This window comes from Ammospiza nelsoni, chromosome 16 (genome assembly GCF_027579445.1).
Source record: "Ammospiza nelsoni isolate bAmmNel1 chromosome 16, bAmmNel1.pri, whole genome shotgun sequence".
NCBI lineage: Eukaryota > Metazoa > Chordata > Aves > Passeriformes > Passerellidae > Ammospiza > Ammospiza nelsoni.
This window is the reverse complement of record NC_080648.1, coordinates 13,038,704-13,065,569: the sequence shown is the minus strand read 5'-3', so window position 1 is coordinate 13,065,569 and position 26,866 is coordinate 13,038,704. Positions and strand designations below refer to the sequence as shown.

The 26,866-nt window shown below is 57.9% G+C and overlaps 2 protein-coding genes across 5 annotated transcripts; one reads left to right on the top strand and one right to left on the bottom strand.

The window, feature by feature from the left end:
• Nucleotides 1-22: 22 nt before the first annotated feature.
• LOC132080668 (cationic amino acid transporter 2-like) lies at nucleotides 23-6,776 on the bottom strand. Its single transcript, XM_059483920.1, has 13 exons — nucleotides 6,768-6,776; nucleotides 4,717-5,089; nucleotides 4,461-4,616; nucleotides 4,036-4,204; nucleotides 3,631-3,767; nucleotides 3,047-3,269; nucleotides 2,455-2,591; nucleotides 2,025-2,127; nucleotides 1,787-1,929; nucleotides 1,311-1,477; nucleotides 684-792; nucleotides 335-435; nucleotides 23-151 (listed from the first exon to the last, which is right to left on the bottom strand). The coding sequence occupies exons 1-13, from the start codon at nucleotides 6,774-6,776 to the stop codon at nucleotides 23-25; spliced, it is 1,956 nt and encodes a 651-aa protein (XP_059339903.1).
• Nucleotides 6,777-8,737: 1,961 nt separating this feature from the next.
• On the top strand, nucleotides 8,738-25,116 carry ANXA6 (annexin A6). 4 transcript variants are annotated; one of them, XM_059483473.1, is made up of 26 exons: nucleotides 8,738-8,756; nucleotides 11,586-11,644; nucleotides 14,150-14,234; nucleotides 14,480-14,574; nucleotides 14,733-14,846; nucleotides 14,953-15,043; nucleotides 15,156-15,235; nucleotides 15,312-15,368; nucleotides 15,516-15,609; nucleotides 15,691-15,786; nucleotides 16,034-16,092; nucleotides 16,348-16,470; nucleotides 16,651-16,709; nucleotides 17,128-17,203; nucleotides 18,088-18,169; nucleotides 18,404-18,498; nucleotides 18,901-19,014; nucleotides 19,427-19,517; nucleotides 19,905-19,984; nucleotides 20,179-20,232; nucleotides 22,032-22,049; nucleotides 22,853-22,949; nucleotides 23,251-23,346; nucleotides 23,629-23,687; nucleotides 24,376-24,498; nucleotides 24,775-25,113. In XM_059483473.1, exons 2-26 carry the CDS (start codon nucleotides 11,627-11,629, stop codon nucleotides 24,832-24,834), a joined length of 2,016 nt encoding a protein of 671 aa, XP_059339456.1. In that variant the 5' UTR covers nucleotides 8,738-8,756; nucleotides 11,586-11,626; the 3' UTR covers nucleotides 24,835-25,113. The 4 variants fall into 4 exon arrangements, with proteins under 4 accessions (XP_059339456.1, XP_059339457.1, XP_059339454.1 ...); XM_059483471.1 differs by lacking the exon at nucleotides 8,738-8,756 and adding an exon at nucleotides 9,191-9,317; XM_059483472.1 differs by lacking the exon at nucleotides 8,738-8,756 and adding an exon at nucleotides 9,684-9,753.
• The last annotated feature ends 1,750 nt before the right edge of the window (nucleotides 25,117-26,866 follow it).

Here is a 26,866-nt window from a genome sequence, read left to right as displayed (position 1 = left end):
CAGCCCAGTAACAACAGCAAAACTACTTGTGTGCTTTATCCTCTTCAAAGAGAACTCTGTGTGCAGGGGCTCGCTGTGAGGATTTGGGGTGCTCAGGGAGGTTCACCAGACTCGGGCAGCAGCTCCTGCAGCTCTGGCAGGGCTGGCCCCTCTGTGGGACAGGACCCACAGCCCAAGGGGCTTCCCTGGGCACAGGCACAGGGTGGAGGGAGCCAGGCCCTTCCCTGCCCCTGGGCACAGGGTGGAGGGAGCCAAGCACTCAGGAACTGGCCAGTCCCTTTCATTGCCCCGGAGCAGATGGGCACAGGGCAGTCCCACGGGGCTCCAGGGCCACCTCCCTGGCTCTGCTTTGGGGCAGCTCCTGGGGACCTGTCCCTTCAGGCCAGGGGCTCTCAGTGCTGTGCCAGATCCCATAGCCAAAGTAAATGAGGAAACCTGGGAAAGGGCACAATAGGGTGTGAATGGGCTGCTTCTCTTCCTTCCCCTCCCAGCCACCGAGCGCTGGCCCCCTCCTTTGGGCCACATTTCAGAGGACACGGTGCTCCCACCACTGCCGGACATCAAGGGTCAGCATCCCCTCCCTCCCCACCACTGCTCAGAGCAACATTGGTGCCTCAAACCACCAGCCCTCCACCCAGAGGGGCTGGAGGCAGCTCCGGGGCCTCGGGAGGGGCCGTGCTCACCCGCCGCCATCCAGAGCAGGTACCGCAGCCAGGGGGCCGCGCTGAGCCGGGCCAGCAGCACAGCGTTGGTGGAGATGCTGAGGAGAGGCAGGAAGGGCAGGCAGGGAACCTGCAGGGTAAATTCCACGGCTAAATGCAGCTCTTTGTTGCTCTGGCTGGTTGTCCACAGGCAAGGGGAAGCCCAGCCTGGCTGTGAGGCTCAGAGATCCAAGCTGGGGCTGCAGCCTGTGCTGGAGAGGGATGCTTGGGAGGGTGTTTTGGTTGACAGGTCCTGCACTGCAGGATTTGAGATGAGAGGCTTGTAAAAGTAAGCCAAGGTGTTAGGGCCAGATATCTTTTTACTGAAGAGCACCTCTGGTTCCTCAGCAGGCACCGGGCTCAGCTGGGAGATGCCCCTTCAGCCCATGGGGGGAAGAGCCCTCATGGTCCCTATGGAAAACCCCACAAGCCACATGCTGCCTCCAGCAGTGCCTTATTAATGTGGATGCAGCAAAAATGTGCCTGACCTGCAGCTGAGGGAACAGCCCCAAATGGAATCCTATCCCCACAGGGCTGCAGCACCTCCTGCTCCCTGTGCCCCAGGTACACCCTCCTGGGTACACCCTGAGGGTTGGGCTGGGTGCTCACCACGAAGGATGCCTTGTCCTGGCTCTGAGGCTGCCTCCAGATGAGAAGAGCTGCTGCCAGGATCCCCAGGAGAGGCAGGGCCAGGGCTGTGATGCACCAGGCACCTCCAGCCCACAGGCAGGGCAGACCAGCAGAGCTCACCCAGCCCAGGGCACAGGCCAGGGCAGCTGCAGAGGGAGCACAGTGTCAGGGCAGCTCCCCTGGGCTGTGCCATCCCTCTGCCAGGCTGCCATGGGGGACAAATGACAACTGGGGGACACTGCTGTGGCTTCTCATGGTGGGTTTGGCTTTTCTCTCCCTCTGGGAGGTTTCCTGAGGTCCCACTGGGCAGTGGGGTGAGGGCAGGAAGGAGCCATGCAGCCCCTGCATCTGCTGCTGGGTGGTTTCCACCAGGGCAGCCCTTGCTACAGCAGCGATGTCCCCCCTGGGTCCCCCAGGCCAGCTCCCTTAGAGCCCATCCATCATCCCAGACACACCTGCAGCTGTCAGAGCCCGGACCACCAGGGCAGAGGAGCGAGGGGTGGGATGGGGGGGTGGCTGCACCAGGTGGTTCCACCATGGCTGCACAGCTGGGACCTTCCCCACAGGAGTGTCCTGAGGGCTGGGCTCAGGCCGGTACCTGAGGAGCAGACACTGGGTGTCAGTGCACACAAACCTGCACCTGCCCTGTCCCAGAAGCTGGGTGAGCCCTGTCCCCTGTCCCAGCAGTCTCACCTGAGCAGCAGCACACAGGCAGCCACCATGGAGTAGGCCAGCAGTGTGCCAATGGACATGGTGTCAACCAGGGCTTTCAGGTCGAAGAGAAGGGCCAGGAGAGCTGGGGGGAGGAGAAGCCCTTTCAGCCTCTGAGCAGAGCTGGCAGTGCTGCTGTGCCCACCTCAGTCATACTCTCCTGACTCCCACTGCAACAGAACCTCAGTGGACTGGTGATGCTTTGGTCACTAGCACAAAGCATCCCGTCACCTCCTGCCTGGCAGTGCAGAGAGGCTGGGACTCCATCAAGGCCAAATGGTCCTCACCCACCGTGAGGAGATCTGTCTCTGGGTGAAGAGACAAGGCTCAAACAGCTGCAGGCAAGCTAGAGGGAAGGAGGACACCCACCAAGGCCTGCTCACAGCTGAGGGTGACCCAAGCACTCACCCACCTGCCACTGCCCCCGACACCAGAGTTGCCACCACCGGGCACTGACGGCGACTGACTTTGGCCAGAGGCTGGAAGAGGAGCCCATCCCGAGCCATTGCATACAGGATCCTTGGCATGGGGAACATGGAGCCCAGGAGGCTGCATGAGACAGGGGAGGACATGGGGGAGAAGAGGGGAGGAATGCAGGAGGTGCCATCCTGCCTTTTGCCCCTCCAAGGGAGCTCCCATTCATCTGTATGGCCCATAACCTTCTCAAGACCATCTAACAAGATCATCACCTTCCTCACCATCAGATGAGGGACACTGTCAGGGAAGAGATGTCTGCAGTCACCTGTGCATGCCAGAACATCCCAGCTCATCCTTGTGGACATGGTGCCACCTGGCCACTTCCTTCAGTGGCATGCCAAGGACTTTGGCTGCTCTCCCTGATCAGGAAGGGCCAGGGTGGGAACATCATTGTCTGGAAGGGATTTTAACCAAGCAGGAAAGGCAAGGAGGAATTCAGGAGGGAGGGGTTGGGGATATCTCCTGGATGTGTTCAGCTCCAGTAGCTGCTCTGAAGCACAGAAATGCCATCGGAGGATGCCCCTCACCTGGTGGTCAGGGCACACAGTGACCCCACAGCCACAGCATACTTGGCACTGCTCCAGCCAATGTACTCAAAAGCCACTGGCAGAGGGCTCGTGGTGTCCAGCAGGTAGTAGGGCATCATCAGGGTGAGGGCAGCAGACACCCCAAGGTAGGCCAGGAAGCAGATGAGGAGGGAGAGAATGATGCCCATGGGGATGGATCTCTGGGGGTCCCTCACTTCTTCCCCTGGGGAAAAAAAGCTCAGCTGTAGGAACAGAGGCTCATTTAATGCGCATGGCAGGCTAAGAGCCCAGCACAGGCTGGAGAGCAGATCCTATATCCCCCCAAGAGAGGACACAGAGACCTTCTAGCAAGGACCACTGGATGTTCTGGGCCCCAGGGATATTGGGATAGAGAATGTCTCTGCTCCAGGATTAGCCCAGACATTCCACGAGGACTCAGGAAAGGCAGGAGAGGGTGGCTGCAGCACAGAGCTGGGAACGTGCCCAATTCCCAGCCTCACACCAGTTCCCAGCACTGTGGGGACAGTCACTGCCAGCCCAGCATGCAGGGAGGGTCCCACCAGCAGCACCCCCACCCCAGTTACCTGTGGTAGCAATGCAGTCAAATCCAACAAAGGCATAGAAACAGGCAGAGGCTCCAGCCAAGGTGCCAGTGAAGCCATAGGGCATGAAGCCTCCCACCCCAAAGGCACTGGTGATGTTGTCAGCCATGGATTGGTTCCTGGGGAGGAGGAAGAAGAACCAGGCCGTGCAGGGGGGTCAGTGCAATGGGGACACAGGATGGGGTCAAGCTGAACATCCAGCCCCCTTAACCCACAGCATCAACCCAGCAGGGCTTAGGATTTTGTCTCTTTGGCACATTGCCAACAGGGAGAAACAGAGAAAGTGATGTCTCCTGGGATAAAGTGGCGTCTCCTGGCATGAAGCACTGGGGGTCTGACTCCCACCCCACTCTGAAGGCAGCACAGGGAGAGTGAAGCCCCTCATACCCAGCCTCCTGGGCAGCTGCCTGCGGCAGGTTGTCCTCCCTGAGCTTCCAGTTACTCATGTGGCCTTTGATGAAGCCACTCACTGTGACAAAGAGCAGGACGAGCACGTTGAGAGCTGTGAAGGCTTTGTTGACCATGGTGGACTCTTTCACTCCAAAGGAAAGAAGCGCTGGAGAATAAAAAATCAAAACTGGATGAGGTCCTGGATGACACCAGCGTAGACATTCCTGGGGAGGGTGGAAAAGGGGGGCAGTGGTAAATTCAGGACAACTTGCAGATTTCCCCAGATTCCCTTTCCATCCCCCATTCTTTGCTCAGGGAAATGGCAAAGCCATCAGAGGGGTCAGCCCCATCCTGAAGACCCCACAGTGGGGTGAGGAGCTCATCCTACCTGATGGAGGGTGGCGCAGGGGGAGGCATCCTACCTGTCAGCAGGACCACCAGGCCAGCAGCAAAGGCATCTAGGTGCTCTGCCAGCCCCACAGAGCTCATGGCTGCATGAGCACCCAAAAACCTCCCCATCCTCTTGCCGAGGAGCTGGTCAAAGGTAGCGCTCCAGGCCCGGGCAACGCTGGCAGTACCTGGGGAGAGGGGATGGCTGTGGTCTGGTCCTGTGAGGTCTCAAAGGACACCCAGCAAAGCCACCAACACACGGTGGGAGGGATCAAGAGGGCCTTGTACCGATGACATAGGACAGCAGCAGGTTCCATCCAGCCAGGAAGGCGCAGAGCTCCCCCACTGTCACGTAGCTGTACAGGTAGGCAGAGCCAGCCAGGGGCACTCGGGCCCCCAGCTCGGCGTAGCACAGCCCTGCCAGGGCAGACACCACGGCTGCAATCAGGAAAGAGAGCACGATGCTCGGGCCAGAGCTGCTCTTGGCCACCTCCCCTGCCAGGACGTAGACCCCAGCCCCCAGCGTGCTGCCCACCCCCAGGGCAGCCAGGTCCAGGGGCGAGAGGCAGCGGCGCAGGCTGGAGCCCCCCGGGCCGGCCGGGACTCGCTTCCTGCGGGACAGCAGCCGGGGAACGGAGCGCAGCCGGCTCCAGCACGGCACCTGCAGGACGGGAGAGCAGCAGCGGTGAGGGCACTGCTGCCCCACTGTTTGCTGCCACACTGCTGCCCCACTGTTTGCTGCCACACTGTTTGCTGCCCCACTGTTTTTCTGCCCCACTGTTTGCTGCCACACTGTTTTTCTGCCCCACTGTTTGCTGCCCCACTGTTTGCTGCCACATTGTTTTGCAGAAATAAACAAAACTCCACAACTTTTGTGAAAGTTGTAAAGCTGGAATGTTTATTACAGCGCTGGACACATGTGGGAATCATTCCTTTAAAATGACATGTGTACTTCTGGGAACTTCAGGTTCCTTTTTATCCCCCTCTCAAATCCATATGCATACAATTTCACAATAGGTTCAGACAGATTCATTTTTACAAATTTAGCGTGGCATTTGCAGCTAGTTCTTCTTTATCAGAAAGAATTCCTAGGTCAGGTTGACCTGCTCTCACAGCAGTCTCTGTCTCTCTCTATCACCTTCTGTCTCCCCCCCTTTATCTCTGTCTTTCACTGAAGCAGTGTCTCTGAGCTCAGGCTTTTGCAGTCAGACTACACTGCAAGCTACATACTTAAAGATGTACATTCCACCTAAATCAAAATGGATTTCTACCCTGGAAAATTTCTACTCTGTCTCACCCACTGACCACCCTGATGTGACACAAACCCAGCCTCAGTGGTGGCCTTGCATCTCCAGTGCTCCTGGACTTGCTGGGTGCTGCCTGCTCTCTGTCCCTGCCAGTAAAACAGCCCATTTTGGAGCAGATTTGGGGCTCAAGCAGCTGTGCTGCTCTCTCATCCCCAGTGACAAATGCAGCTATGCTTGTCCAATTTGAGAGAGGGGACAAGGACAAGTATTTGACCCCCCTGCCAGCTCAGAAGGTCCTGTTGCTCCAGCAGCCTCCTCAGCAGGGACACACAGTCAGGATTATCCCAGCTTTGACAATGAAACTATTTGAAATACAGAACCCATGCCAAACAAGGAAGGATGGGAGATGCTCTGCTCCTGGAAATTGCCTTGAAGTGCACCAGGGAGGACCCACGTGCTCAGCTGGAGATGCTCCCCCAGCACCTGTAACTGTGGGTCAATGGCACAGCTCTGGGGGAGACGGGATCTCCTGGGCCATCAGCCCGTGCAGTAAGGCTTTGGTTTCTGGGGGTACCAATGGGAATGTCAGCCTGGCAGAAACCCCAAATTGTGTGACATCTGTGCTTTGGGGAAGGTGTGCTTGGTATGCCATGCCTGGGATTTGTGTGCCTTCCCCCATCCCACACATCCTTTCCCAGAAGCTCCAGGACTGGAGAATCTGCTCCACATCCCACGGTGCTGCCAGGACCTCCAGGTCACCCCCACGGCAAAGCAAAGCCGTGCCACACACTCCAAACGCCATCATCTGCTCCTTCCATGGGGGGACACCCCGGGCAGGGGCACAGGGGACATGCGATCCCTGCTGTGGCCTGGAATTGGAGGGGACAGGGACAGCCCTGCCCGCACCCAGACCCGCAGGATGAGCCGTTCCTGGTGTCGCAGGGAGCTCCAATGCCTCACCCTCAGGACAATGCTGTGCCCTGGGGGTGAGGAGGAGCCGTGCCCAGCATCTCTCACCCTCTCACAGCCCCAGTCCCGCCCAGGACACCAAGCCCCGGCGATTTTCCCCTCTCCTGCAAACAAAAGACTCACCGCAGCCATCCTTTGCTCCAGAACGAGCTGCTGAGGACAGGGAGCACCAGGAATGCCCCCCTGAGGCTGTCCCCTTAAATCCCTTCTGGGAGCACCCTGGCCCTCCCCCTGCTGACCACCGCTCCGGGCTGCACAATGGGAAATCTATGCGGAAATATTTTTCCCACAACGCCTTCCAAATCATACACACAGCCTGCAATGCTAATAGGCTCAGAGGTATTATTGAGGGGGTTTAATTCACTTTTCCAAGCTCCCTGGGCAGGTAGAAAGAGGAACTCTTTCCCTCTGTCCCTGCTCCTTGCCCCGGGACCCAAATCTCAGTCTGTGGACCTGCTTTTGGAGGAAATTCAGGCAGAGAGGAGCAGTAGTAACAAGGCTGGGTTGGGGTTTAAAGGTGCACATTTCAGTTTGTGAAGCTGCTTTTGGAGGAAATTCAGGCAGAGAGGAGCAGTAACAAGGCTGGGTTGGGGTTTAGGGGTGTGTGCTCCTACAGCTATGACTGAGTCCAGCAGCCCCTGGGGAACACAGAGGGAGGTGAAATGGATTGCAGCAGCAAGGCACAGGAGCACAGACCCAGCTCCATGGGATGTCTGCAGCAGAATGTCCAGCTGAAACTCCCCAAAGCAAAATCCTGGGGCTGCTTGCACTTCTCTGGGATCTGGGCATTCCTGGGGTGCAGCTCACAGGGGCTGAGCAGAGGAGGGCAAGCAGGGCAGGGGTAAATCCAGGGCTGGGTTTAATGAGGGCACAGGGCTGTGTGGGTGGGGGTCCCAGGTGAGGTCCCTGGGACCAGAAGGGCACATGAGTGTCCTTGGGCACCAGCACAGCTGCTCTGCACTGCTGCTCCTGGCAAGGAGAGGCCATGGAGGAGGTGATGGGGTGACCTGGTTGGTCATCAGCATCCTGGGAGAAGAAGACCAAGTCTGGGCTCTGAGGAGGTGTTTTGGTTTGAGAAGCTAACTTTAATTTTATTGTAGATAGCACTCTGACTGGGTCTGCTTACAGTATTTTGAGACAAAAACCTCTCAGGCTGTGGCTCAGCCCATCCTCTGGCTTTCAGCTTGCAAGGAGCAGAGGAAGGGAGTGGGAGCCATGGAGGAGGAAAGCAAGGAAGGATCCAGAGCACCCAAAGCATAGAGGTACACTCTGTCCTGGCTCTGTGGGGCAGCCCCATATCCAGAGACCCTGTGAGCACCTCTGGGGCAGGGGGGCTCAGCACACAAGCCAGGGAGAGCAGGGCTGTTGTCCCACACTGCAGCACAGCCTGAACAAAGCCGTGCTTGTCTCCCACGCCATCTCACATGAGCGAGGTCTCCAGATACCAGTGCCAGCCCTGGGGAACATTGCTCTGAGGGGAAAACAGGGCAGGAAGGAGCAGCCAGTGCTGGGAGGCCGTGAGGGTCTCACGCTGCCAGGGGAGCACAGCCCTGTGGCTGCATGCCAGCCATCCTGGGGGCTGTGCTGCCCCACACAGGCAGGGCTGAGCAGCTCAGCTGCCTTGAGAGACGCCCAGGCCAGTGGGTACCACCAGGGCTGGGATGCCTGAAAGGTTACACACCAGCAGCCTTCAGCATTTCCAGGAGTCCCTTGGGGTTTTCTGCTCTGGCTGGTGTCACACAGCACCGCCCGTGGCTCCAGGGACGCCCCGTCAGCTCCTCCAGCCCTGCCACTGGCTGGGTGGTGGCAAAGAAGGTTAAACGTGGGTGAGGCGGGGAAGGAAACGGCCTCAGGGCAGTGCAGGCAGCGGTACAGCCTGCCAGGAGCATCCTGGAGAGCCTCAGCCTGCATCTCATCCCTGTCTGCAGCACGGGAAGAGAAGATTGGGGGCAAAGCCAGCTCATCATTCCAGCCCGCGTCCTGTCCTGTGGGTGCTCATTGCAGAGCCTTGGTCAGCACCTCCCTCCTGAAACGGGTCCTGGGGGACCAAGGTCAGGCCGTTTGTCCCTCCTCAGACTCCTGCAGAGAGTCAGGGACAGACATTTCCCAGCGGTGAGCAGGGAAGGGGTGATTTGGGATGATTTGGGGTGATTTGGTGCGGGACGAGCTGGCTGGCTGGCGGCAGGGCCGGGAGGCACTGGGGTACCCTGCGCCTGGCAGGAAACCACAGCCGGGGGGACAGGAGGGTGACATTTCCTTGCGCTGAAATGCAATCACCGGCATTGCCTGGCAGTGTGCGTGTGGCACCGAGCCACCGCTGCTGGCACAGCGCCCCGCACACACCAGCGGGGCTCTGTGCCAGGAGACCCCCATTCCCCGCAGCAGGGCGACTTTGCGGGTGGCACCGGGGGCCGCCGCCCCGCGGGTGATTTTGCGGGTGATTTTGCGGGTGATTTTGCGGGTGATTTTGCGGGGGTGACATTGCGCGCCGCGGGCTGAGCTCTGGCACGGCACCGGCGGTGGGATGTGGCCGTGGCAGGCGGGGACAGGGGGCGGTGACGCTGTGGCCGTGAGGAAACAGCTGCTGGCCAAGGACGAGCGCTCGGCCCCGCGCACAGCCCGAGCGCGGCCGCGGCTCCTGCGAGCGCACCCGGCGAGAGCTCCGCGCTGCCGGTCAGTGCCCGCCCGGGCCGGGGCACCGCGGCTGCGGGGCGGGGGTGCGGGGCGGGGTGCCCGACCGGGACGGGCACTTTTTACCGCAATGGCCTGGGGGGAGGAAAGTCGTGGAAAGCCTTGGCTGGGCTGGGCGGTGAGCTGCGCGAGGGGAGGCTCCATCCAAGGGGTGGCTGTAGGGGGAATCCCTGGGGTTTTTATATTTATGAAAAATCTTTCCTTCCTGACAAACCGCGGGGGCTGCGCTGCCGGTGCTGCTTTCTGAGGTGGGGGCTGCGGGCCCCGCTGGGTGTGTCCCGGCCGGGATGCGCCTCAGTCCGTCCGGGCTTTGGTGCTGCGGCGGCTGCGGAACCGCCCATCCCTCCTGCCCTCCTTCCAGCGGGATCCAGGCTGGGGAGGGTTCCCCCCGCTTTGGTACCCACCAAGCTGTGCACAGGTAAAGGCAGCCCACAGCAGCCCCGGGGCCCGGAGCTCCTCAAGGCCTGGAGGCTTTTGGCAGTGGGGTGGGGCAGGGCATTTTGGGGAAGCCCTGTCGGGAGGATGGTCCGGTATTTATAAGCCGGGGGAGCTCCCTTTGCTCCAGGACAGGGGGTGGCGGGGCGCTGGGTGTTGTGGCTCTATGCTGGGGGAGCCCCCTAAGCCAGTCGGGCTCTTGGGGTGCAGCCCTGAGATCACAGCTCTGGGGGGGCTTTGGGGAGCCTGGAGGGGTGCACTGCTGGCAAAACAAGCTTCCACAGAGGCTGTGTGCATCACTCAGGACTTCCCACGGGATCCCCATAACCCACATGTCTCGGTTGTTGGGTGGGGGGCAGGTGTACCCCCATGCTGCCCGATGGACGGGCTGTGTTTGTGCGGGGATTTTCCCGGGCTGCTCTCCCGGGATCCGCGGAGGTGTCACCAGCAGCGGGGACAGGGACGGGACACTACAAGGACAGGTCGGGGACTGGGTGTGGTCGGCGATTCCCCAGCGCTGCCGAGATGAGCTGGGTGTTCTCAGCCCCGCTGCCACATGCATGGAGTGAGGGAGCGGGGCTGTGCCATGCTGGGATTTCCCCATGCCCAGGAGGTTTCACAGGCTCCAGAGGGGCATTACCAGGCTGCTTGTGCGGGGTGGGACCCCTTGGCACCCACCCAGCATCCGCAGTGCGGCCCCACCGCCTGCGGGACATGTGGGGCTGTCCCCGGCCCGCACCACGGGAAGGGGCGAGGCTCACACCCTCCCCGGCTGGAGGCGAAAGGGGAGGTGAAAGCAGCTCCGCGTTTCTGCAAAACTCTCTCCCCTCAAGCACGGAGCCTGTGGGTGCTTTTGGAAGCTCCCTGTGCCCAGGCAGGGACACTCAGCTGCACAGATGGTGGCAGGGCTGGGTCTCCCCTTGCAGGCATGTGCAGCCAAGGCATGGGAAGTTCATGTGATTTCTCCTGCCCGCTCCATGGCATGAAACCGAACTCCTGTGGGTCAGAAATCCCCCGGGGTGGCCCTGCTCTGCTCTGCTCTGCATTTTTCTGCAACGTGTCTCAGAGGGAGGGTGAAGGAGCCAGGCGGGGCCTCAGCTGACGCTCAGCGGTTCATTCATGGCCGGGCTCCATTTTCCAGCTGTTTTTTTCCCTCTACCAGCTTCTTCTGGAGCAAATGGCGCTGCTGGGGGACTTTCTCTGGGAGGGTGAGAAAGCCCACACCGCAGTGGGCTGCAGTTATAAATGGTGCTGGTGTTAGAAAACAACCTGCGAGTTACCCTGGAAACCCAGCGGTGTTTCCTGGTCTCCAAGGATGTGTGGGACCGGTGGTGGCCTTGATGGCTGCACAGAAACTCAGATAACAGCTCTGGGGATGTTGTGGGGGCTGCCCAGCAACACGAGACAAGGAAATGTCCCCAGCAGCTGCTGAAGCTGGGATGGCCCCAGGGCTTGGGGCTGCAGGGGAGCAGGAGGGACATTGAGGGGTGCAGGGAGAAGCCCAGCCCTGCAGAGGATGCTCGGCCTGTTTCCACGTATTCAGCACATTTTTCTCCTCTGGTTTCTCTTGGTACTGACAGGAAACTGTGCAGGCTCTGCTCTGCCCCTGGCCTGTGGGGTGCCCTCAGTGCCAGATACCAAAGGCTCAGTAACCACAGTGTGGCTGTGCAAAGCCAGCAAAGCCCCTCTTCCTGATCCATCCTGCAGCACCTGGCAGTGAGAGAGCACCCCAGGAGAGAGCAAACCCTCCCTTGACTCACCCAGCCTGCAGAGAGGGGCCTTGGCTCACACTGACCTCTCTGTTCCCTTCCACAGCTCCTCCCTGCCCTCACGCCAGTGGTTTCCAGCTCTGAATCATGGCACCCCAAGGAAAGGTAAGGGTGACCTCCCCAGGGCAGGGCTGGGCCCAGGGCAGCCCCCAGGGCTGGGGCAGTGTCTCCAGCAGCAGCAGCAGGGATGGGGTGATGTGCATGGACACTGTGCTGCCCAGAGCCTGTTTACATTCCTGCCTCTCCAGCCAGTGCTGTCTGGATGTGATGCAGATGGGGAAAGTGCTGGGCTGGGGAGCAAGGACAGCAAGGAGCAAAAATCCTTTTGGGACCACAGTGGGATGGGGAGGAGAAGCAGGGCCGTGGGAAGGGGAGGAGAGGAGATGTTGCACTTGGGATTTGGGCATTTGATGGACAAAACTCCTGCCTGAGCACGCTGCAAGGCATGCAGCCCTGTTTGGGCCTTTCCCCTCTCCCAGCCTGGATTATTTCCCACTCCAGGCTGGTGCAGTGTGGCAGCTGTGTGAGCAGGTGCTCCCCTGCAGCCAGGAAAACATCTCGGTGTGGGTGGAAGCCCTGCCTGGATGGGCAGGCGTGGCTGGCTCGGTGCAGCCTGCCTGCTGCCAGGGGAGGAGTCCAGCCCAGAGCCTCCTTCTGCTCTGCTGGGGCCAGGCTCTGCTTCCCATCCCCTGGAGAAATCCAGCAATCATTCCCTCCCGCCTTACTACCCAAAGCTTCCTGCCCAGCTAAGGCAGTGGTTGCTCTGGGTGGGGAAACTGAGGCACAATGCAGCATTTTCCTGCAGCAGCCCAGGACCCCGAGCAGCCATGGGGTGGGAGAGAGCAAAGCCACGCTGGGAATTTCGCTTCCACCCTCCTGGCCCCAGTGTGGCTTATTTTTAGCTGGGAGGTCCTGGACAGGCCAGGATGACTCAGAGGCTGGAGGAGGGGAGGCAGGAGGCCCCTGGCAGCTGAAACAGCACGGAAAGGGGGAAGGGGGTATGAGGAGTATGCGGTGAGCAGGATGCTCTTTCCATCCCAGCTGATGTTCCCACACTTGCCTGGGGCTCATTCCCACACAGAATGCCGGGAGTGTGGGGTGATGCAGAGAGCACTGAGCTCCTGCCTCAGTTTCCCTTGCTCCAGCAAGGCAGGCAGCTCATGCTTTGATGGCTCAGCAGGCAGGAACATAGCCCTGCTCTTCTTCTCCATTTAACCAAAGCAAATATCTTGACTTTCCAATACCCCCCAGCCACCCTTGTCCACTCCTGCTGCCTCCAGGCACCTCCTTTGCCTTGCAATTTATTTCCATGCCTGTAAGGCATGTGTGTGGGAGCAGCTTGTGCCAAGCCAGGAGGGTCTGGGAGCTGCTGGGAAGTGGGGCTAAATGCAGCTCTCCTGATGAATCACCTGCAATACGATCTGTCCCGTGCCTGCCTGGTTCCCTGGAAGGGCAACATCTCCTCTTGGGGACACCAGTGCCAGCAGCTCCTCCCAGGAGGGCCTGTGGGATGTGCCCAGCTTCTCTCTGGAGAACAGGAGGAGAGAGGCTGGTTTGTTTGTGAAGGTGCTGGGGGGATGTGCAGCAGAGCTGCTGTGACATTAGGATGGGAGCCAGGAGAGCTGCCCTGAGTCCATCTCCTTGGGCTCATTCCTGGAGGCACTTCCTGGGTCAGGGACATTGATGCCCATCTTCTCTGAGGATATGCTGGCTTTAGATGTCCATGCTGGCAGCAGGCCTGGGCCTTTGTGCAGCTCCTGAGATCTTCAGGAAGCCGTGCAGCAGATCCTGAGCAGATGAGCCCAGGGAGGTGCACAGAGCCAGCAGAGCCAAGGGAGGATGCTCAGTTTCCCTGAGTGCTGACACAGCTGACAGCCCCAGCTCAGCTCCCTCCTGTTTGTCAGCATGACAGCTAAAGAAATGCTGCTGCTCAGTTCTCCCCACTCTGTGCCTCTGGTGGGGATGTATCCAGTTCCTCACGTGGGGCCAGGATGGTTTCACCTCTGCTTTCACCCAGGGTAGTGCTGATCTCATTCAGGCTCCTGTGGGGTGAATTCCCTGAACAAAGCTGACCTGGGAAGGGGGATTTTAGTCCCTCCTTTTTCCTGAGCTCTCTGGAGGTGTCATTCCTGGGCAGTCTGGAAGTGGCTGAAGAGCAGATAGAAGTGGCTCATATCAACCCCCAGGATCCCTCAGGCTCTCAGGAAAGCCTTTCCCAGTACCCAGGGTCTCTGCTCCAGCCCCTTGGATCAGCCTGGGCCCCATGGCAGTGCATGCTGGAGCAGGACACGCTGTTGGCAGCTCTGGTGCTTCCCAGAGTTTTCCATTTAGCAGCCCATTTCTGCCTGTAATTTTGTCTCATCCTCAGCATCCAAAGTGGTTCCTTGCTTGCAACAGGCAGTGGAAAATTAATTCCCTCTGTAGGGAGAGTAAACAAGAAAGGGAACAACTGCAGAGGAAAACAATTGTTTATGTCTGAGCTTGAGCTTTGCTTTGGGCAACCTGAGCCATAAAGGATCTGACCTCAGTCCTGCTCAGCTTCAATTTCTCCTTCCCCCATCCCACTGAGGCTGCTCCTTCCTCTTGTACCTTCTCCCTCCTTTCCCACAGGTCTACAGGGGCTCAGTGAAGGATTTCCAGGGCTTTGATGCCAACCAGGATGCAGAGGCCTTGTACAATGCCATGAAGGGATTTGGTATGGATGCTCCTCAGACTGTCCCAGGGCTACCCCTGGTGTCCCTTTTTCCTTGGTGTCCCTTTTTCCCTGGTTGACCCTTGCATGGCTGGGTGTCCGCATCCCTTCCCCTCTCAGCTGACTGACTCTCCTGGTTTCCTCTCCTCCCTGGAGTCAGCTTGGCTCTGCTTGTCCTCCCAGCCCCAGCTCCAGAGCAGCTCTGGGCACAGCAGGCTGGCTGTGGTGACTCCTGGCTCTCCCCACAGGCAGTGACAAGGAGGCCATTCTCGACCTCATCACCTCCAGGAGCAACAAGCAGCGGGTGGAGATCTGCCAGGCCTACAAGTCCCTCTATGGGAAGGTAAGGCCAGGAACACTCCCTGGCCCTTGGCCCCACTGCAAACACAAATGGCCAGGGCTGCCACCCCCCAGCCCATGCAGGGACCCACCACTCCCTGGAGCCACTCAGAGATGCTGTGGAGCAGAGGATCCCCCAGCTCCTTTCTCCCCCTCCTCCAGGACCTGATTGCAGACCTGAAGTACGAGCTGACGGGGAAGTTTGAGCGGCTGATCGTGAGCCTGATGCGGCCCCCAGCCTATGGAGATGCCAAAGAGATCAAAGATGCCATCTCGGTGAGGAAGGGGTGGGCACCCTCCCAGGGGTGGGCACGCTGCCCAGGGCCCCTCTGAGGGCACCCCAGCCAGCCCAGGGCTCATGGGGCTGTGTCTGTGCCTGCAGGGCGTCGGCACAGATGAGAAGTGCCTCATTGAGATCCTGGCCTCCCGCACCAACCAGGAGATCCATGACCTGGTGGCTGCCTACAAAGATGGTGAGGGCTGAGAAAGGGAAGGGGCTGCCCTCTGTCCCCTTGGGCCACAAAAAGGGCAGAAGTGAAGGGATCCAGGGCTCCAGGCCTGACCTCTTCCTTCCTCTTCCACCAGCCTATGGGAGAGACCTGGAAGCTGACATAGTTGGAGACACATCAGGCCACTTCAAGAAGATGCTTGTTGTTCTGCTTCAGGTATGTCCATCTGTCCAGCATCTGCAGGTGGTGGGTGCCTGTACCCTGCAGGGCTGAGCCCATCTCTCTCCCACAGGGTGCCAGGGAAGAGGACGATGTGGTGAGCGAGGACTTGGTGGAGCAGGATGCCAAGGTGAGCCTTGGTGGGTCGCTCTGATAGGTGGTATCTGGGCAGGGATGGGGCTGGTGCACTGGGACATCTGGATTTAGGCTGCAAAAGGTGGGTGGGTGCCAAAGGAGCACCCTGAGTCAGGCTGTGCCACCTTCCCCATCCCACCAGGACCTGCTGGAAGCTGGGGAGCTGAAATGGGGCACAGATGAGGCCCAGTTCATCTTCATCCTTGGCCGGAGGAGCAGGCAGCATCTCCGCCTGGGTGAGCATCACCTGCAAGCTCAGGGTGGCCTGAAGGTGCCTTGGCAGCTTCTCCAGGCATCTCCTTGCTCTCATCCCACAGTCTTTGATGAATATCTGAAGATTGCTGGGAAGCCCATTGAGAGGAGCATCCGGGGGGAGCTCTCTGGTGACTTTGAGAAGCTGATGTTGGCTGTGGGTAAGCCAGCCCCACATGGGGATCCTGCAGAAACACAGCACTACCCTTCCTGGGCTGGGAGGGCTCAGCACAGGGGCCAGCAGGGTCAGGGCTGTGGCTGTACCTGGTATCTGGGAGCTCAGGGAGGCTCCTTCAGGATGGGTGGGGATGCTGGATGTGGTTCCCATGGGGTGTGGGTGCTCAGAGGTTGGGGGCACTGGTGAAGCTGGCTGCTGGCATCCCTCACCACACCTCAATTTCCCTGCAGTGAAGTGCATCAGGAGCAAAGCAGAGTATTTTGCTGAAAGGCTCTACAAGGCCATGAAGGTGAGTGTATTTCCCCTTATCTACAGGTCCCCAGCATTGCAGGGTCCCCTTGCCATGGGGTGCTGCTGGAGAGCAGGGTGACACAGGTCCATGAAGGCAGGACTTAGGTGACCTGGGGTCTCTGCGCTTCCCTCCAAAGGAGTTATTCCTTCAGAGCAAGGGCTGGCTGGAAATCAGATAGAGGGTCCCACATGTGATGGGCTGAGCAGAGTTACTGGGCCATCCCAGGCTTGATGTGGGGCTGGTCCATTGCAGGGTCTGGGCACCAGGGACAACACTCTGATCCGCATCATGGTGTCGCGCAGCGAGATCGACATGCTGGACATCCGGGAGGTGTTCAGGACCAAGTATGAGAAATCTCTCTACAACATGATAAAGGTAAGTGCTGGGGGTCCCTGCTCACCCTCCAAGCAGCTGCTGGTGCTGCCTCCCTCATGATGCCAGCACCCCTGGGAGGGCTGTGCTGGGTTCAGGGAGATCCCTCTCCATGAGCCCATCCCATGGCACTACCTTGTTTTTACCTACTGCATGGTCCTCTGTCTCCATCTGCTTTTCCAGGAGGACACGTCTGGGGAGTACAAGAAGGCTCTGCTGAAGCTGTGTGGAGGGGATGATGAGTAAGACCACCTGTCACCCCCCTTTGTCCCTTTTTGTTCCCTTGGTGCTGGGTACAACATCTGGGTCAGAGCCTGGTGGAGCACCTGGACCAGCAGCACCCACAGTGACTGTGGTTTGGTACAGGGGGCCCTGTGGCCCCTGTGCATGGCCAGCCACAATGTCATGGTCCCTTTTTGGCACATGGGAGCCCTGCAGAGCCTCCCTGGAGGGAGGATGCTCTAGTGGGGGAGGTTGGGATTCACCACACATTTCCTCCCATTCCCACTCATCCAGCCCCACAGCAAGCACCTGGTTCCTGCCCCTGTGCCCAGTGGATACAAAACACCCCTCGTGGAGGAGCAGGACAGGGTGAGGGGGGCTGCTGGCAGGTGCAGGCCCCCATGGCTCACTGTCCCCTGTCCTTGCCCTCCGTTGCAGTGCTGCAGGTGAGTTCTTCCCCGAGGCGGCGCAGGTGGCCTATCGGATGTGGGAGCTTAGTGCGGTCAAAGTAGAGGTCAGCACCCACCCCTGCACCCCTGTGTGCTGCCTGCCAGCTTGGGAACCCCTGGCTGCTCCTCTCTGCCATGGGGCACAGCCAGCCCCACTCCTCTGCTCTGACTCTCGCTCCCTGGCTTCTCTCGGTGCCATTCTCTGGTTTTGGGGTATGAGGTTGGCAGGATGGAACCATGGCAGGGCTGGCTGCCCCCCAAGGTCTCCACTAACCCCCTCCTCTCTCTGAGGCCTTCCTCCCTTGGGGCAGTGGGTCCTGCATGTCTCTGCAATGCATCACATGCAGCCCTGGCTCCAGTGCCCACCAAAGAACTCCTGCCCCCTGGGGCAGCCCAGAGCTGGCCAGGGCATGGCTCCATATGGGGAGTGGCAACCTGCCTGCAGCTGAAACTCCCACAAAAGGGTGCTCTGGGATGTGCAGAAAATACACCCTGAGCCCTACATGAACACTCTGAGGATGGAGATGTGTTTGGAGCATAGGGACACTGAAGGATAGAACTATAGGGCAGGAGTGGGCAACCTTTTAGTGACTCCTCCTCTCTCTCTCAGTGACATGGCCAGCCCAGGCTGAGATGTTCCAGGCTAGGGCAGGCAGGTGTAACACTGGGTAGGACACTGAGGCTCCAGGGACTGTCTGTTGCTGTCCTCTTCCTGCACTCTGCTGGTCTGGCTATGGTTTGCCCCTTAATGGAAGGGGTGACAGTGGTGGGGAGATCCTCACTGATCCCCAGGTGCTTGCACTAACACAGAACCTGCTTTGGCCTCAGCTTGCTGGGTGGCACCTTCCCTCCTCTCCATCTCTCCTTCTCTCCATCTCTCCATCCCTTCATCCCTTCCTCCCTCCCTCTCATCCTGAGGGTGACCATGGCCCCCTCTCTGCACCCACAGCTGCGAGGAACCGTGCAGCCTGCAGGAGACTTCAATGATGATGGTGATGCACAGGTGCTGAGGAAGGCCATGAAGGGCCTGGGTAAGTGGGGACCGTGACTTTGGGCCCTTCCTGCTGCTCCTCAGCAGCTCCTGGGGCACAGAATCCATCCTGGCCCACACAGGGCTGCATGGACGCCCCAGGGGGAATAGAGACTGTGGGAGTTCTCCCTTTCCTGTCTACCCAGTTTGCGGGGGTGGTGACGTGTCCGTGATCAGGGGTGACACAGTGTGGCTCTGCTGTCAGTGACATGGTGTGGCTCTGCTGTCCTTGCAGGCACGGATGAAGGAGCCATCATAGAGGTGGTGACCAAGAGGAGCAACGCACAGAGGCAACAGATCATAAAGGCTTACAAGGCTCATTATGGCAGGGTACTGCAGCCTCCATCCCACCCTGCTTCCTCCTGCCCACATCCTGCCCCCTCCCACAGGGAGATCAGCCCCTCACTGGAAGGAATCCTGCCCAGGGAGCAGTGGGCAGCTGGGGCACACCCACATGCCCTGGCATGGCTCCCCCAAGGAAAACAGTTGTCACAGCAGCCCAAGCGAGGGTGTCCTTTCCCCTTCCCTTGTCCCATCCCCAGCTCTGCACAGAGAACTCCAGAGCCAGAATCTCCCCAGAGCCACCCAAATATGTGACTTCACACTGCCCCAAGGGTTTTCACACATGTCTCTAATCCCTCACCTCTCCTCCCCTTTTTTTCTCTCATGTTGCCTCAACTGGTCCATCCCTGCAGAAGCAGCTGGGGACTGAACTCTCAAATGCTTTTGCAGGACCTGTTGGCAGACCTGAAGTCTGAGCTGTCGGGCAGCTTGGCCAAGCTGATCCTCGGGCTGATGCTGACACCGGCTCAGTACGATGCCAAGCAGCTGAGGAAGGCTGTGGAGGTAATTGTCACACTGCTGGTGGGCCAGAGTTGTCAATGCCCACAGCTTCACGTGCCCCAGGGTCTCTCTCTTATGGAGAAGAAAATATCAGCATGAGAACAAAGACCTGGTTTGCACTCAAGACTTGCATGCCTCTTTGCAGCCCAGCATGCTCAGCCAGCTGGCAGCTAGTGGAGAGCCAGGGCAGGGACAAACCAGTGACATGCACTGCTATCCACCAGTCACACCAGCTGGTACCCCACCAGCAGTGTACTTGCACTTTTCCATGTTGATTCCTACCAGCCCATTTGCTGGGCATAGACTTTTGCCACATGGTTTCTGGACCCCTCCTTGCCTGGCACTGCAGGGCAGTGCCATCCTGTCCCCATTTGGTGTTGGCACCTGCAGCACCCACCATGGCTCTCTCTTCCAGGGGGCTGGCACAGATGAGAGCGTCCTCATCGAAATCATGGCCACGCGGAACAACCAGGAGATCAGGGCTATCAACGAGGCCTATCAGGAAGGTAGGGCACAGGAGGGACAGGGGAGCACCCAGGTGCTGGGCACAGAGCACCCTGTGCAAGGTCCTTCCAGAGCCCAGGCAAAGTTTTGTCTCTGGGTTGGGTCTGTGGCTTGGTCCTCGCCTCTCTCCATCTCATGGTGACATGTCCCAGCTCTGCCATCAATGTCTCCTTCCCTGAGAGCTCTTTCACAATGATCCTATTTCCTCCAGAGTACCTAGAGAAGAGCTGTGCTTATGCTCAGGGCATTAGAGCTGCTGGGGTGATCCCTTCTTCCCTGGGTTTGAGTTCAGCATCTGCTTAGCCCTGCTTCCCATGGAGATCATGGGGACAACAGGCACTGGTGGGTGGGAATCTGAGCTGCAGGGCTCAGCCATCCCTTCTCCACAGCCTACCACAAGAGCCTGGAAGATGACCTGAGCTCTGACACATCGGGGCATTTCAAGAGGATTCTCGTCTCCCTGGCTCTGGTAAGAGCAGCTCTTACTGGGAATTCTCCTTTCCCTGCCACAGGCAGTGCTGGGGGTCTGGAAGGAGTGGCTGGAGGGACACAGCATCCCTGCCTGGCTGGGCAGTGCTGCTGGACTGTCTGCCACCCCCTCACGTGGGGCTCTCCCAGGAGATGTCCCCTCTCCATCTCCATCATTTTTGTATCCAACCGCAGGGCAACCGTGACGAAGGACCAGAAAACCTCACCCAGGCACACGAAGATGCCAAGGTAAGACCCATACTGGCAGTGCTCTCATGGGCTTTGCATTAAAAAAAAGGAGAGGATGTTGCATGCCCTGGTCTGGAACTGACATTCTCAGGGAAGCAAATGCTGCTGGGCCAGGGTGTCTGTGAACTGCAGGGGGAGATGCCAGGTGAAATGACACCCTTGGAAGTAAAGCTCCCATACCTGATTCCTAAAGCTCTGCTGCTCCGTGCATGGGGAAAGCAGCCCCAGGGAGTTCCCCCCCTGTAGGCTGCAGAGCTGCCACTCTGTGGTTCAGTAACACACACTGATGCTGAAATTTGAGTTTCAAACACAGCTTTGGGCCGGTCTGTAGGAGCCACCCACCTCTGTGTGTTGTGCAGGGGGCAGCCCTGACACACTGGGGTGCTCCACACTTCTCCTGGTGTGGTGAGACACAACTGGAGGGAGAAGGCTGAGCAACCAGAAGCAGTGCAGGGACGTGTGGGGGCCATTCCCTGGCTGAGCTCCTGGTCCCAGGAGACCTGTGACCCACGGGCTGTGTCCCCTGAGTCCCTGCTCCTCAGGGCTGCATCTTTTCTGTAAGGGGCTGGGAAGATCTGTGCAGGGTCCAACCTGAGATCTTGCTTGGCTGTGCTGTGCCAGCACTGGATGTTCCAATGCACAGGAGAGCAGCACAGCATTCCCAGCAGGGCTGCCACCAGCAGAGGGAGTGGATGCTGTACTGCCTGTGTCCCTATCCATGCACTGCCTGCACCCTGCCACACTCTCTGCCTGTGTCCCTGTCTGTGCACTGCTTGCACCCTGTCACACTCTGCCTGTACTTCTGCCCTGGCACTGCCTGCACCCTGCCACCCTCTCTGCCTGTACCTCTGTCCATGCACTGCCCGCACCCTGCCACCCTCTCTGCCTGTACTTCTGCTCCTGCCTTTTCGAGACTACCTAAAAACAGAGGCCAGACAAAATTAAGGGAATAAAAAGCAGTTATGTTTATTGAAGGGCCTTCAGGTACGTTTTGGGGCTACACCCAAAGTGGGTGACAGGTCAAAGGTTTTCATACTTTTATAAGTTTGCTCCATTTGCATATTAGGGGTTAATATTCCAATTACAGCTTCAGGTAATGAAGTCATTTACCCCAAGTTTGCTCCCCCTCAGCTCCCTTTTGTTTACATTTCGTGGGGCCTGAGACAATAAGGTGTCCTTGATTCCCACGCCTAGAGAGGAATTGTTTTGTCTGACTAAAATGGGAAAGCAGCAGATAATGGAGTTTAACTCTATATGGAGTTTAGAGTTATACACTAAGGCACTGCAGGATTACAAATACGTGAAAAATACAAAAGCTAAAATCCTAAGATATCACTGCCCATTCACTGCCTGCACCCCTGCTGCATGTTCTGCTGCTCACCTCCCCCTGCTGCACAGAGAGAGCCAGGGATGACATGCACAAGGACAAGCCAGCCAGGTGGCACCTGACCTGGCACCACACTTGTGTTCTGTCAGCATAGCTGCCCTTCCCCTCATCCCAATGGCAGAGGTGGGCTGGTGGAAGCCAGCCTAAAGCCAGGCAAGGATGCTCCAAGAGGAGCAACAGGCTGGCACCCAAGCTCCAGGGTTGGGGGATTCACTTTGTTTGGCAAAGACCACCCTCCCAAGGTCCTGGTGTAGAGGAGGAGGACACAGGTCCTGCTCATGGGGAAGCAGGAGACCTGGGGACAGGTAGTTTGAAGGGATTTTGCTAGACTTCCCTTGCTCTGTCAGCGAGTTATAAAAGTTGAGCAGCACCTTCTGACCCTGTTGTCTTCCTGTCTCTCTCTCTCCACCAGGTTGTTGCTGAGACCCTGGTGAGTGCCTGCCTTTTGCTCCTCACCCTTCTGCACGTTTGAAGGGATGCTGCAGCCCTGGGGTGCAGGGCTGGGGCTGGGAATTGCAGCCCCACAAGCCAGGCCTTTCTGACCCCATGGGCTGTGCTCACTGTCTTGGGACTTCTGCATCAGGATAGGGGACAAGGGGACAGATGGGACCTGCAATGAGGGCACTTCCCTGCAGTGTGGGGCAGGAGAGGGAGAAAGGCACCTGCCCTGCCCCTGGGGACCAAGCCTGCCTGCTGCCTGCATGTGGGACCTGTGTTCCAGGCAGTGTGGGACTCAGGGCTGCCTTCCCTGGCTCCCCAAAAGTGGGCATTGGGGATGGGGTGACTTTCTCCTGCAATGGCCTAATGGATGAGATGAGCACAGCCTCCCACTGATGCCCACAGAGGAATGGCAGCCATTTCATTCATGGGCAGCACTGCTGTAGCCCAGGGTGGCTTCTGTATCTGGCAGCCCTGAATTTCCTCTTCAGGTGGTGTTGGTCACCCCTGAAACATCCTCCACAAAGGACAAAAAAAGTCTTAACCATGAGCATTGCGGAGCTTTTTCCATAAAAACTGGAACACATCTTTTCTTAGAGATAATCTCTGAGTATGCACCTTCACATCCATGCAGAGGAAATGCCTTTTTTAGCAGGAAAAATCCTCAGCTATTTTCCTGCTCATAATCTCTTTACAAAAGGGTTTCCAGTCAGGATTGGCTGTCCCAGGAAGAGCTTTTTGACACCTGTGTCCCTCTTTATTATGTCTCCATGTTCACTCTTTGTTCTCTCCCAGAAACTTGCTGATGTGTCCAGCAATGACTCCAGCGACTCCCTGGAGACCCGATTCCTCAGCATCCTCTGCACCCGCAGCTACCCCCACCTCCGCAGAGGTAGGATCACACTTCTCCATCAGCTGCAACACCAGTGCTTGGAATTGGGCTGGCTGGGAGATGGGGAGATGGGAGTCCCCTCAAGGCTGAGGGTGAGCCCTGTCTCCCCAGCTCTGGTGGGCATGAGGCAGTGGGAAGAGATGGTATGGCCTGGCATTTGAGGTGGCCTGTTGAAGTCACCCAAGCCTGCTCTGGTCCCACCTTGTCCAGAAGTCTCCAGAGCTGAGGCTCCAGTCTCTGGGGTGCCCAGGGCTGGGCTGGAGCAGCTCAGCAGTGGCCCCTTCCTCTCCCCCATGGCCAGTGTTCCAGGAGTTCATCAAGATGACCAACCACGACGTGGAGCACGCCATCAAGAAGCGGATGTCGGGAGATGTCCGTGACGCCTTCGTGGCCATCGGTCAGTGCTGCCTCTGCACAGGGCTCAAAGGGCAGGCAGCCCCTCCAGCTGGCACTGCCAAGGCAGGGGGGCACCAGATTCCTGCTGGGAATCTCCATGCTGGGCCATGGAGACTCCACTGGGGCATGGGGTTGGGGCACTTACGGGGTCCCTAGAGAGGGCCAGGCCTGCACCCTTGTACCAAGGAGGGCTTGTGGCTGAGACAGTGGTGCCACAGCTCCTTGCTGTGCTGTGTCCCCTGGGTGCCATGAACGCTCTTTCTGTCCCCTCTGTGTGTTGCAGTCCGGAGTGTGAAGAACAAGCCAGCTTTCTTCGCTGACAAGCTCTACAAGTCCATGAAGGTGAGGACAGACCCTGGTGGGGCTGGGCTGGGCTCCTTTGGGACTGTGCTTTAACCCCATGGAAGGGATGGGGTTTGTCTTCTGGCTGTCCCTGAGGGAGTAGGGAGGACTGGGCTCAAACCAACATCTGGGAGTATCAGGAGATGTGTCAGGCTGATGTCTTGCTGGCAGCAAGTCCAGCATATGTGCAAGGAGAGATCACAGAACAGTTAGGGCTGGAAGGGACCTTTAAAGGTGTCATCAAGTCCAATTCCCTGCAATAAGCAGGGAAGTCTTCAAGACTATTTAAGGCCCCATCCAACCTGAATGTTTCTGTAGAGGAGAGACCCACCACCTTTCTGGGAAACTTGTGCCAGTTTCACCACCCTCACTGCAAAAAATTTCTTCCTTGTAACTAGTCTGAATCTTCTCTTTTAACTTAAAACCATCACCCCTTTTCCTATCACTACATTCACTGCTAAAAAGTTTGTCCCCATCTTTCTAAAGCCCCTTTTAAAGGTCTCTCCAGAGCATTCTCATCTTCAGGCTGAACAACTCCAGTTCCCTCAGCCTTTCCTCACAGGAGAGGTGTTCCAGACTCATTTTTGTGGCCTTCCTGTGGGCCACAGCTTGGACTGTGCTGGAGATGCCAGGAGCACCTGTGAGCCCCAGTCCCTACAGGGCTTTTTGTTGAAGCTCTCCCTTGCAGGGTGCCGGCACAGATGAGAGGACCCTGACCCGGATCATGATTTCTCGGAGCGAGATTGACCTGTTCAACATCCGGGGCGAGTTCATAGACCTGTTTGACAAATCACTGCACCACATGATTGAGGTGAGGGGACAGGGACATCCCTTCCTGGCACATCAGCTTGTCTGGCTGAGCTCTGGCCCTGAGCCATGAGTGGCACAAGGGCTGAGCATCACCTGGGCAGGGGGAACCTGCACCCAGCAGCCCCAGAGTTGGCTGGTCTGGGCCTAGAGAGTATGTGCTGGCATCTTCCACTGCTGCAGGGATGCCTGCAGGGTGTCCAGGACATGGAGCTGTGCCCAGCACCTGGAACCAGGCTTGCCCAGGGCTGGTTCTCTGACACAGCTCTCCCTCTTGCAGAAGGACACCTCTGGCGACTACCGCAAGGCTCTGCTGGCCCTGTGTGGTGGGGAGGACTAGGTGGCACCTGGGGCCCTTTGTGTCTGAGCCAGCACACAGCCACTGCCTTGATGTCACCGCAGCTTCAGGGGCTTCAGGGGACACTCAGTCCCCTCCGGAGAACAGCTCACTTTGCGCTGGAAAGCAGCACCACATTGCAAGCGGGGGAGTCTCGGGGAGGGGAGCAGAGGGGTCTGGGTAGGGAGATTGTCTGTCTTGAAGCAAAATAATTCATACCTGAACATGCCACTAAACCAAAGAATTTACCCAGATGGAAAAGACAATTTTAAATCTGATAAATAAAACCTCACTGTTGCTGACCCTGGGGCGAGAGTAGTTGACTTACTGGGGCGGGTTTGGGTGGGACTGGGAAGCCCTGGTGTCTCCTTGCTCCCGTAGGCAAACTCGGGTAAGAGCCCAGCCCCAGCTCCAGGGAGGGCCCTGAAGACACCACAAAACCTCTCTGAGCAAGCTTCTGCTGAGACAGGGACTGAAAATGCATGTGGGGCTGGCAGCAGTGCAGGGACTTCACCAAGGGCTTCACTTCATGCCTCTGAAAATCCCCGGCAGGGTTCATGCCGTTGTGTGGATGATGCTTTCATAAACCAGAGATACAAATCAGACTTGATGGCATCCACCCGTCCTCACACGCGGTTTCCTGTGCTTTCAAGCTGCTGAAGAAGCAGTAGAAAGGCACATGCCATACAGGCTACACCCCCAAACAGTTTGTTTGCACTTCCCCCAACACTCGGGAGAAAAGAACTGGAATTTCCAAAAGCGGGAAATTCCAGCACTTTCAATTGTTTCCAAGTCAGAACAAAAAGTTGTGAATACCCTAGTCTTCCTCAGAACAGCTGGGTGAGGAAAGCTTCACCTTCAAAATATCAAAGCAGTGTTAGGAATAATAACACAATATTATTACAACACTTCAAAACCAGCTGAGGTCAAGAAGCAGCAACATGTAGAGACAAACCAGGGAGGCTGAAACGACTCAGCTGGGTATTATCCCACTAAAAATTCCCTTGATGCCTTCCTGTAAAACATCCCCTTGTAACAAAATAACCTTTCTTGATGAAAAACAGTCTGGTTGAAGCTTTTTCACCCTCCCCATAGAGATTTGGGTTCCTTTGTCTAGTCTCTGTAAATAGGATTGGGCATTCCTGTCCAGACAGCATCTTGGGGGCTCAACATACTCCACACCTGCAGCAGCCTACAGATCACCTGCTTGGCCAGGAACCTGCTGCAAAGACTGAGCAGCTGCAGAAGTTGTTTTGAAGGGAGGATGTAACCCCAACCTTCATCTGCCCGTCTCTTCCTGCGGCCCCGCACTGAGCTCCGAGCTTTGCAGCAGAACCTTCTGGACAAGAGGGTGGCACAGAGACTGCAGGGAGCAGAGCTGGGCACCTTCCTGCAGCTGGGAACAGGGCCCAGCAGTGACGAAAGCCCAAGGAAGCTGTGATGCTTGGGTGACAGCCCATCACCCCTGGCAGAGCTGGATTTGGGGCAGTGGAGCCCTGTTCCTCCAGAGCAGGGGGAACCCTGCTCAGTGTTAGCAAAGGGCCATGATATGTGAACCATCATCTGCTTCATCCTTGGTGCCAAAACACACTCAAGGGGTTTGTACATGGGGGATGTTCTCAGGAGTAAACACTCCTGGGAAATACACTATTTATCAGTGAATTTTCTGGCTGTACCACAATTGCTGTACACCAATGGCCTGGGCCTATCACCACCCACAGCCTGGATGTGCCACAGGACCACAAGTCAGTCCCTCAGGGCCAGTCCCCAGCCCAGCTCAGGGTGATGCCACCACCAGGAGGACTGGCTGATCAAAGCACACTGTTCCCAAGGGCAGGAATTTCCCTGGTGCCTGCTGCAGGCTGCTCCTACAATGCAGACAAGATAGCAGAGTCACACAATGTCTGGGCACAGGAAGGGACAGTGAGGTGGGGCTTCCTCCTTGAACAACTCCCTCTTCTGGAAAAGTCCTGCAGACAAAAATCCTTTGTCTTGCCCCAGTGCCATAGTAATCCATCTCCTGCAGCACCTGCTG